We start from the raw sequence: 11,825 nt of genomic DNA, 5'->3' as shown, positions 1-11,825 counted from the left end.
TTTGGGTAGGAATGAAAAGGCCATGTAAACTGATATTTAGTTTACATATAAGGTGGTAAAAATCACTAATACTCATTTCAAGGATATTTTCTTCCTGTAATATGTACCCCTCAGGATGGTCATGTGCAGTCAGTATTACAGAAATTTAGCTCAGTAGTTACAGGCAACTAAGCTCTAGTCACTCACGAACTTTTAAATAAGTTTGCTTTCATGTTATACATTTATTTTTTAGAATATCACCTTTATTTATGACTTAGGTAAAACATGCAACACAAGAGATCAGACTGTTCCCAAGCTAAGAACAAGGCTTTTTCTTGAAAAACAAACAAATACACAAAAGCCAGCAACTATAAGTCATATGCTAAAACCAAATAAAATACCAGGTTATCTGTACATCAAAAATAAATGAATTGCCTGAACCTTACCCTTCGAAAAATAACCTAAGACCTAAATCCACTCTAATGTTTCTTCTTCTCTGAATTTCTACAGCACACTTTCTGTAATTTATAACACACTTCTTTGTATTATCTATACTGTTTTCATACAGACAGGCATTAATTATATCTCAAACTAGACAGTAAGTTCCTTTGAGGAAAAAGACTACAGTATCTAGCACTATATGTTGAAAGTTAACAGGGACCCAGTAAAGGCTGGCTGGCATCTATTTCTTGGCAAACATTTCTCGATGATCCGTTTAAAGGAAGAAGGACAATGTGTGCTGATGGTAGAATATGGAATCTAGGAGAGTTTAAGATACGAATTACACACATGGAGTCAATATCTAATAGGTTGCTGCCTAGAGCCAAGAGGGCTAACATAGTTATGATTTGCTAATACTACAAGCCAAACTACAGTTTAATTCTCAACAGCACAATATTTAAATGGAAAAAAAAAAAAAAAAAACAACCACATGCAAACTTCATTGCAACCAAAGATTAAGTAATTAATTGTGAATACTACTCTATTTCACACCACCACAATTTGTAGATAATGTATAATCCCAAAACAACATGCTGAAGATACGGTCATTCAATCAAAAGCAATTCTGATATTGTGTTCTTGCTCTGCACGACGATGATCCTCAAAAACCTGTGTTACCTCTTCTACTTTCCTTTGCAGCATGCCTACAGGAGGAAAAGTCATGCATCATTAATCCGAGCTCAAAATGTCCCAGGAACCTAATAGCTTACATTCTCACTTCAACATGATTTATAAAACATCAATTTTATTTAATAGCTTTAAGTATTAGAATATACAGGGAAAAAATCATCTATCTGTTTAGAAACTATAAAAACAGTGAACAAGACTCTTCTTGATTTGCTCTAATTTTCTGGTAAATAACCGTCTACTTGACATTTATATTTTGTTGAAGAGAAGTGAGAACTGCTTTTTACTCATTACAGCTTCAAAGTGCTATACAAGGTGGTCATTAAATTGAGGGTATAGATTTTGGTAGAGGTCTTTGCTGTCCATAAGCAAATTAGTACACATAGTATATTCACATTTCTGTCCCTTTCTAATGATTTACTTAACTTGGTGGTCCTCAATTTGCTCAGGGGCAGAGCAACACAAAATACCATTAATTTTACCATATAAAACAGCAACATTCTGTAGTAAAAATAAACTGTCAAAGTAAGCATGATAATCTAGATTTTTCTATTAAGGTGCAGTTGGTCATTTGTGTTAGTGTTCATTAATGCTTACTAGTCAATAAGCAATAGCTGGTGCCAAATATTTAAAATAAAAACTTTACAAGAGAAAAACTAAAAATTTGAAACAATATACTTTAGTTTTCTTCAGCCAATTGGAAAAGCCCCAATGTTATTCAGTTTTAAAGTATAAGAATACATCATCCTATCTTATGACATACAGGCATTTTGCAAGATCACACCTTAAGAACAAGTATTTTAAATGATGGTTGTCTACTGAAAGGCTAGAAAAACAGTGTACATTGAGCCTGGCAAAATACATCTCCTTTTTCTTCTAATAACTACAGGGTGCAATTTTTTTTTTTACCACTAAATAACATTTTTCAATGTGATAGAAGCACAACGAGCACTATAACAAACCATTAACTTGAGGCCGGAAGTGTCAACATAAGCAAAATCTACTTAATTTGCTGATTGATAATGTATTAAGTGCAAAGGAGTACATTTATAAAAATTTTAAAAATCAATGAAATGTCGAGCAACACAAGCCAGCATTATTAAGAGAGCTCTACTATAAACATTTTGTCATGTCTTCAAATTGAATTCTCAGGACTATTTCTATATTGACATACTTTAAATTTTTTAGGAGTTTCATTATTTGAGGGCAAAAACTGCACCTACACACTTAACTGCCCAGAGTTCAGTTCCCATGACATGCATCGGTGATTGGTTCCTGTAGGCCTATGAAATAATACACCATACTAGAAGATAAATGCCAGTAATAGTCAGAATTTGGGGGAAATACACGATACACATTTTGAGATTAAAATGAACTGTACTGGACAATATGAAAATGAAATTAAGAAAGCAATTCCATTCACAACAGCATCAAAAAGAATTAAAACACTTAGAAATAAACCCCTATCAAATGAAGTATAAGACCTGTACACCAAAAAATACAAAACATCACTAAGAGAAATTAAGAAGATCTAAAGAAATGAAGAGATATCCCATGTTCATGGACTGAAAGACTCCACAGTAGTAAGATGGCAATCCCTCACAGGTTGATCTACAAATTCACTGTAATCCCTATGAAAATTCCAGCAGGCTATTTTTGTAGAAATAGAAAAGCTTCAAAATATACATGGAAAGGACCCAGAATAGCAAAGCAATCTTGAAAAAGAAGACTAAATTGCAAGAATTACACTACACAATTTTAAAACTTACTACAAAGCTACATTAATCAAGATGGTGTAATACTGGCATAGGATAGCCATAGAGATCAATGGAACAGAAAGTCCGGAAATAAAACCTTATATTTATGGTCAATCATTTTTGATGAAGGTGATAAGGCAATTCAGTGGGGGAAAACATAGTCTTTTGCAACAAATGGTGCGGGGACAACTGGATACCTACATGAAAATGAAGTTGAATCCCTACCTCTTAACTCTGCACAAAAATCAACTCAAGGTGCATTATGGACCTATAAGAGCAAAATTATATTTGGAAAATAAAACCCAAATGTCAATCGACTGATGAATAGATAAGCAAAATGTGGATATCCACACACTGGAATGATACACAGCAATAAAATGGAATGAAGTACTGCTACATGTTACAACATAGATGAAACTTGAAATCATTTAGCCAGACAACAAAGGCCACATATGATATGATTCCGTTTATATAAACTCTCCAGAAAATACAAATCTCTGAAGACAGAAAAAGTAGACTAGTGGCAGGAACAGGGATCAACTACCAACAGGCAAGAGGGAATTTTTTAGGGTAATGGAAATGTTTTCAAATGGATTGTCTAATGTTTGCACAACTCTGAGCTTTAAACAGCCATTGGTTAAGATGATAGTTTTGTGTGTTTAAAATATTTCTTAGGGGCATCTGGGTGGCTCAGTCGTTGGGCTTCTGCCTTCGGCTCAGGTCATGATCCCAGGGTCCTGGGATCGAGCCCCGCATCGGGCTCCCTGCTCCGGGGAGAGCTTGTTTCTCCCTCCCCCACTCCCCCTGCTGTGTTCCCTCTCTTGCTGTGTCTCTCTCTGTCAAATAAATAAATCAAAACTTTAAAATACATAAAATATTTCTTAAAAACCACTTCCCTCCAGAAGATTCTGGTAAAACTGCTTCCAGCCAGTCCTAGTCTGTGTATGGGACAGAAGTTTTCTTCACCTAAGCCTACTTGCAAATATTTTAGGTAAAGATTAAAGACTTTCATATAAAGTTATGAAAATAAGCAAGTTGGTCATTAAATCCTGACACAGCTTTCTACTATAACTATTTTTATTTTAAGTTATATATATAAATATTAATAGATAATATTAAATTCATGATCAAAGGAAACAATGTACTTTCATAAACACTGCTATAGTATACCTCTTATTTTCCTTTTAGAAAAACAATTGGGGCAGTTGGAGAAAAAAAATATCCTGAAGAAATGGTCAAAAGACACAAATAAGCAACTCAGAAAATGAAATACAAATTGTTTATAAATATTTTTAAAATACTCATCCTCACTGGTAACCAGAGGAATGCAAATTAAACAAGGGAAATATTTTCAACCATAAATTTTAGCAAGGAATGATGATGGTGGTGGTAGAATGCTAAAAGGATTTAGAATTAGCACAATTAGGTAATTCAAAGTGGTGCTGAAAGTGGGGATGTAAGCAGAAATATGAATGATTAAGAGGCAGATCCCTCTATTCCTCCACATTCTACATCTGGGTGATTCTCCCTACCCAAGGCCAGCAGAGGACTTTTCTTTAGAGAGGGTAAACCAGATGGGCTGTGGCTCAGGGATACCAGGGAGAATTGAGAACAAGGAATCTGTACAAAAATAGGGATTAAGTGAAAGTTTGTAAGGGATGAAATAAAAGTCTACAAGCTGAACATTGAGCCCCAATCCCTTCTCTAACAGCCCCAAGAACTTACTGGATTGCCACTAGGTTTATTAATCTCTAGCCAAGAGTTGGAAGATTCTTCTTTGGAGAATATGACCAACTCAAGAGAAAAATCCTAAATATCCTAAAGGTAATGGTTGGAGATCCTCCAATAAAAAGGCCTTGCCAATTTATCCTATAGTAAGTTAGCAAGACCTACCTACAATTTAGTGTCTATTCCTGAATATAAATGGAAAACCAAGAATCACCAGATAGTTGAGGAATATCTCTAATAGAAGAAAGACCAGGGGCACCTTGGTGGCCCAGCAGGTTAAGCGTCTGACTCTTGGTTTCGGCTTAGGTCATGATCTCAGGGTTGTGGCACTGAGCCCCATGTTGGACTTTATGCTCAGCACATAGTCTGCTTGGGATTGTCTCCATTTCTCACCCTCTCCTTGCTCTCTCTCTCAAATAAATAAATAAATAAATAAATAATAAATAAATAGTAAGACCAAAACAAAATTGAAAGATAAAGAAAGCTGGAAGAAACAAACCAGGAAAACTAAAACATTTTTTAAAGATTTTATTTATTTATTTGAGACAGGGAGAGAGCATGAGCAGGGAGAGGGGCAGAGACAGAGGGAGAAGCTGACTCCCCACTGAGCAGGGAGCCCGACGTGACGCTTGATCCCAGGACCCTGAGAATATGACCCAAGCCTAAGGCAGATGCTTTACCAACTGAGCCACCCAGGCGCCCCAGGAAGAATAAAACATTTTTAAAAATCATTAATATCGTCAGAGAGAAGATACTGTATCCATGAAATAAGAACTGGATGCTATTTAAAACACACATACACAAATCATAAAACAATACAACAAGCTCTTGCAAACTAAAAATTATGACAGGAAGCAAAGATCAATAGAAAGACTGGAATAAAAAGCTGAGTACTTATCTGAGAAAATTTAACAAAAATACAGCAGAAACCTAATTCCAGAAAATTCCCCCAAACTGATAGAAATTAGTTTCTTGATTGGAAAAGCTCACTGAATACCACCTTAATGGATGAATTAAACCTACACAAAGGCACGTCATCTGGTATTTCAGTATTGTGGGGAAGATCCTGAAATCTTCCATAGGAAAAAAAAAAAACATGAAAATGAAGGGGTCACATAAATGTTCAGGAGTCAGAATGGACCTCAATCTAGAAGACAATGAACAACATTTTCAAATGTTTAAGAGAAAATTATTTCCAAGCTAGATTTTGATAGCCAATACTATCAATTGTGAGGGTAGAATAAAGACCTCTCCCCAAAGAAAACAAAAACAGTAATTTGAAAAGACATATGCACCCTTATGTTTATTGTAGCATTATTTACAATAGCCAAGATGTGGAAGCAACCCTAGTGTCCATCGATAGATGAATGAATAAAGAAAATGTGGTGTATATATACTATGGAATATTACTCAGCCATAAAAATGAAATCTTGCCATCTCCAACAACATGGATGGTCCTAGAGGGCATTATACTAAGTGAAATCAGTCAGAGAAGACAAATATCATATGATTTCATTCATATGTGGAATTTAAGAAACAAAACAAATAAAAAGAAGAGACAAAAAACAAGACTCAACTACAGAGAACAAACAGGTGGTTGCCAGAAGGAAGGTGGGGGCAGGGATGGGTGAAATAGATAAAGGGATTAAGAGTATACTTATCTTTTTAAAGATGTTATTTATTTATTTGAGAGAGAGAGCATGAGCGGGGGAAGAGCAGAGGGAGAGGGAGAAGCAGGCTCCCCACTGAGCAGGGAACCCAATGCAGGGCTCTATCCCAGGACCCCAGGATCATGACCTGATCTTAAGGCAGTCGCTTAACCAACTGAGCCACCCAGGCACCCCAAGAGTATACTTATCTTGATGAGCACTTAGAAATATATATAATTGTGGAATCCTTATATTGTACACCTGGAACTAACATAATACAGTATGTTAATTATTCTTGAATAAAAAAAGACCTTTTCAGACATGCAATACTCAAAAAATTTACTTCCCATGCACTCTTTCAGGAAGCTGATGGATTACATGTTATACTAAAACAAGAGAATAAACCACAAAATAAGAAGTATAAGAGCCATGAAACAAAGAAATAGATGGAATACAAGATTGCTATAGAGGGAAGAACCTAGCTGAGTAGTAAACCAAGAGAGCAACAATACCAGATAATAGATTAGAGATTAGAGGGCTCTGGGAGAAAGGAAACCAAGAAGGTGAAATTGATGGATTTAAAGAAAAAGCATAGAATTAGAGAATGAACTACCTACTGGTAAGTATATAGAAAATTTAGCAAATGATGAAATAAACTTCAAAGGAAAACAAAAACTTGTAAAAAAAAAAATTGAGACAGGAGCGCCTGGGTGGCTCAGTCAGTTAATCGTCTGACTCCTGATTTCAGCTTGGGTCATGATCTCAGGGTCCTGGGATTGAGCCCCACATCGGGCTCCATGCTCAGTGCGGAGTCTGCTGGAGATTTTCTCTCTGCCCCTCCCCCTGCTCTCTCTCTCTCTCTCTAAAATAAATAAATAAATAAATCTTAAAAAAGAGAAAGAAGACAACATAATATGCTATATGGCTGGGCTGTGAATAACATTTATGCAATCGTAACTCAAACCAATATTGTTCTATGTGTAATTTATGATATGGCTGTATTGGTAAGATGACAGAAAAGTGTGCTTAAATGCATGCATCTACTTCTCTATATGTAATATGCATATATACTGGGGGGCAGTATGGTGGTATATAGTATTGCACACACACATGCGCACACACACACACATATACATAAAATGAGGTGGTATTAAAGAGTTAAATTCTTACCTCCCACTTGGGGAAGCCAGTACAGAAGGCCTAAAATGGAAAAACTAAAAAGTAACAGTATACATGGTATTTAGAGATATAGAAATATTTTTAAAAAACAGGTGAAATAATTGAAAGTGATTGCTTCTAGGGGGTGGGAAATGGGGTGTCGACAGGGAAGCTGCTATTTTTCATAAACCTTATTAAAAAACTTATACTCTAATTTCAAGGTGGTAGATGAAGAAGACCTAAAATAAGACAGTGAGAGGAATCTACTGAAAAGAAAAGATTCAGGAGCTACTAAGAAGTATAATCATCATCACTTACTGAAGAAATAGAAATTGTTTACCTTAAGTCCCTGAGTAAATAATAGCAACTGTTAGCTGAGAAAAAGAAAAGTTGAAGGAGTTACTGATCTGGGAGGCCCAGGAGAGAGTGAAGATAATGAGTTTAGTTTTACACAAGTCTAATTTGAGGTGCCTTTGGGGTATCTATGTGCAGATGTTTGTTAACATGGAGCTTTATAATGGAAAGTAAAAGAACCATTAGTAAAACTGATGGTTAGAGATGACAACTGAGGTTTAAAAACTGCTGATTTTCAAAAAGCCCTTAAAAGAGAACACTATTAGAGACAAGGAGAGATCTCAAATCAATAATCTAAGTTCCTACCTTAAGAAAATACAAGACAAGCAAAATGAACCTGAAGCAAGCAGAAGGAAGAAAATAATAAAGACTGGTTATCAATGAAATTGAAAACAGGAACACTATAGAGAAAAATCAATGAAACAAAAAGCTGACTCTTTGGAGGAAAAAAAATCAATAAAATTGATTAACCTCTACCAAGACAGAAAAAAATTAAAATAGAAAAAACACAAATCACCAATATAAGGAATGAAACGGCAGATCATCACAGATCCTGTGGTCATTAAAAGTACCAAAAGGAAATTCTAAGAACAACTTTATGCTTATAAATTCAACAACTTAGAATTGTACCAACTCCTAGAAAACCATAAATTATGAAAATTCAACCAAGATAATCTGAATAGTCCTAGAAGCATTATAGAAATTGAGTTTGTAATTAAAAACCTCCCAAAAAAGAAATATCCAGGGCCATCTGGTTTCACTGGAGAATTCTACCAAATACTTAAAGAAGAATCAATTCTTCAGACTCTTCTAAAAAAAGAGGCCAGTATTACCCTAATAATAAACCAAGAAATGATAGTACACAAAAAGAGAAATTACAGACCAAAATCTCTCATGAACATTTAAAAATCTCTCGCTTAAAAATCCTCCAGAAAATTCTAGCAAACCGAATCCAACAGTGTACAAAAGAAACTATAAACCATGACCAAGTAGAAGTTACTCCACAAATTTAAGGCTGACTCAACATTAAAAAATGTTATCAACGTATCCTTTTGGTAAATACCTAGTAGTGTAGTTGCTGGACCTTAGGGTAGTTCTTATTTTTAACTTTGTGAGTAACCCCCATACTGTTTTCCAGAGTGGCTGCAACAGTTTGCATTCCCACCAACAGTACAAGAGGGTTCCCCTTTCTCCACAACCTCGCCAACACCTGTTGTGTTGTTCATTTTAGCCATTCTGATAGGTGTGAGGTGGTATTTCATTGTGGTTTTGACTTGTATTTCCCTGATGATGAGTGATGTTGAACATCTTTTCATGTGTCTCAGCCATTTGGATGTCTCCTTTGGAAAAGTGTCTATTCCTGTCTTCTGCCCATTTCTCACTAGGTATTTACCCAAAGGATACAAAAATACAGATTCAAAGGGGTACATGCACCCCAATGTTTATAGCAGCATTATCAACAATAGCCAAACTATGGAGAGAGTCCAAATGTCCATCAACCGTTAAATGGATAAAGAAGATGTGGTATATATATACAACAGAGTCTCACTCAGCCATTAAAAAGAATGAAATCTTGCCATTTGCAATGATGTGGATGGAGCTAGAGTGTATTATGCTAAGTGAAATAAGTCAGTCAGAGAAAGACAAATACCATATTATTTCACTCACTTGTGGAATTTAAGAAACAAAACAGATGAACATATGGGAGGGGGGAAAAAAGAGAGAGGGAAACAAGCCATAAGTGACTCTTAACGACAGAGAACAAACTGAGAATTGATGGAGGGAGGTTGGTGGGGGATGGGCTAGATGGATGATGGGTATTAAAGAGGGCACTTGTTGTGATGAGCACTGGTGTTGTATGTAAGTGATAAATCACTGAATTCTACTCCAGAAAGCAATATTGCACTATATGAGAACTAACAAAATTTAAATTAAAAAAATATATCAATGCAATCCACCATATCAACAAGTTAAAGAAGAAAAAACACACAATTATAGCAATTGATGCAGAAAAAGCATTTGACAAAATCCATTACCTATTCATGATAAAAATTCTCAGCAAGTCAGGAAGAGCATGGAATTACCTAAACTTGATAAAGAGCATCTACGAAAAGTCTACAGCTAACATCATACTTAAAGTGAAAGAGTGAAGGCTTTCCATGGAAACTTAGGAACATGACAAAGATGTCTGCTCTCATAACTCTTACTCAACATAGTACAGGAAGTTCTAGCCAGTGCAATGCGAGGAAAAGAAATAAATGGCATACAGATTGGAAAGGAAGAAATAACTTTCTCTATCTGCAGATGATATAACTACCTATGTAGAAAATCCCAAGGAATGAAAAAACAAAACAAAACGAAACAAAACAAAAATTCCTAGATCTAAGAAGTTCAGCAAGCATACATACAAGAAAGCATACATACAAGAAAGGCTAAAATTAACAAGACAGGGAACAACAAACGTTGGCGAGGATGTGGAGAAAGGGGAACCCTCTTACACTGTTGGTGGGCATGCAAGTTGGACAGCCACTTTGGAAAACAGTGTGGAGGTGCCTCAAAAAATTAAAAATAGAGCTACCCTACGACCCAGCAATTGCACTACTGGGTATTTACGCCAAAGATACAGATGTAGTGAAAAGAAGGGGCACCTGCACCCCAATGTTCATAGCAGCGATGTCCACAATAGCCAAACTGTGGAAAGAGCCGAGATGTCCTTCAACAGATGAATGGATAAAGAAGATGTGGTTCATATATACAATGGACTATTACTCAGCCATCATAAAGGATAAATACCTACCATTTACATCGACATGGATGGAACTGGAGGGTATTATGCTAAGTGAAATAAGTCAATCAGAGAAAGACAATTATCGTATGGTTTCACTCATATATGGAACATAAGGAATAGTGCAGAGGATCATAGAGGAAGGGAGGGAAAACTGAATGGGAAGAAATCAGAGATTTCTCTGTTTGTTTCCTGGAGACTCTTGACTCCAGGAAACAAACTGAGAGTTGTGGAAAGGGAGGTAGGTGGGGGAATGGCATAACTGGGTGATGGGTATTAAGGAGGGCACATGATGTGATGAGCACTGGGTGTTATACGCAACTAATGAATCACTGAATACTACATCAAAAACTAATGATGTACTATATGTTGGCTATTGAATTTAAATAAAAATAAATAAAAACAAAATTGCATTTTTTATGTGCTAGCAATGAACATATGGAAACCAAAATTTAAAACATACCATTTATCATCACTACAAATAAAATGAAATTGTTAAGTATAAATCTAATAAAACCAAAACATATATAATGTGGGTGCTGGAAATTACAAAATGCTGATGAAAGAAATGAAAGAAAACCTAAATAAATGGTGAGTCATGCCACATTCATGGATGGGAAGATTCAACATAGTAAAAATGTCAATTCTCCCCCAAACTGATCTATAGGTTTAATGTAATTTCTATCAAATCCCAACAAATTTTTATGAGAGGGCAAAGGAATTAAAATGGCCAAAACAATCTTGATGGAAAAAAAAATAATGTGAGAGGAATCCCTCTATCAGATATTAAGGCTTATTATACAGCTACAATAATGAAGACAGAGTGATATTAGTGGAGGGAAACACATATAGATCTATGGGATAGAGAGCCCAGAAAAAGATCCATATGTCAAACTAGTAGCTGACAAAGGTGCAAAAACAATTCAATTGAGGAAGGATAGTCTTTTCAACAACTGGTGTTGAAACAATTGGATATCCATAGGCAAAAAAAAAGGAAAAAAGAACCTTGATCTAAACCTCACACCTTAAAGAAAAATTAACTCAAAAATGGATCACGGGCGCCTGGGTGGCTCAGTTGGTTAAGCGACTGCCTTCGGCTCAGGTCATGATCCTGGAGTCCCGGGATCGGGTCCCGCATCGGGCTCCCTGCTCAGCGGGGGGTCTGCTTCTCCCTCTGACCCTCTTCCCTCTCGTGCTCTCTGTCTCTCGTTCTCTCTCTCTCAAATAAATAAATAAAAAAAATCTTAAAAAAAAAAAAAAAAAAAAAAAAAAAAAAAAAAAAAAAAA

The 11,825-nt window shown here is 35.7% G+C and overlaps 1 protein-coding gene across 1 annotated transcript in view; it reads right to left on the bottom strand.

The window, feature by feature from the left end:
- Positions 1 to 1,029: 1,029 nt before the first annotated feature.
- The window catches only part of NUP62CL (nucleoporin 62 C-terminal like), a 40,473-nt gene continuing 29,677 nt past the window's right edge, over positions 1,030 to 11,825 (bottom strand). Inside the window, exon 8 of the mRNA XM_021678418.1 lies at positions 1,030 to 1,124. Coding sequence (XP_021534093.1) covers positions 1,030 to 1,124 — 95 coding nt within the window. The remainder of the gene's footprint in view (positions 1,125 to 11,825) is intronic.

The sequence above is a fragment of the Neomonachus schauinslandi genome, chromosome X (assembly GCF_002201575.2).
Source record: "Neomonachus schauinslandi chromosome X, ASM220157v2, whole genome shotgun sequence".
In the NCBI taxonomy this organism is placed as follows: domain Eukaryota; kingdom Metazoa; phylum Chordata; class Mammalia; order Carnivora; family Phocidae; genus Neomonachus; species Neomonachus schauinslandi.
This window is presented reverse-complemented; position numbering and strand designations above follow the sequence as displayed.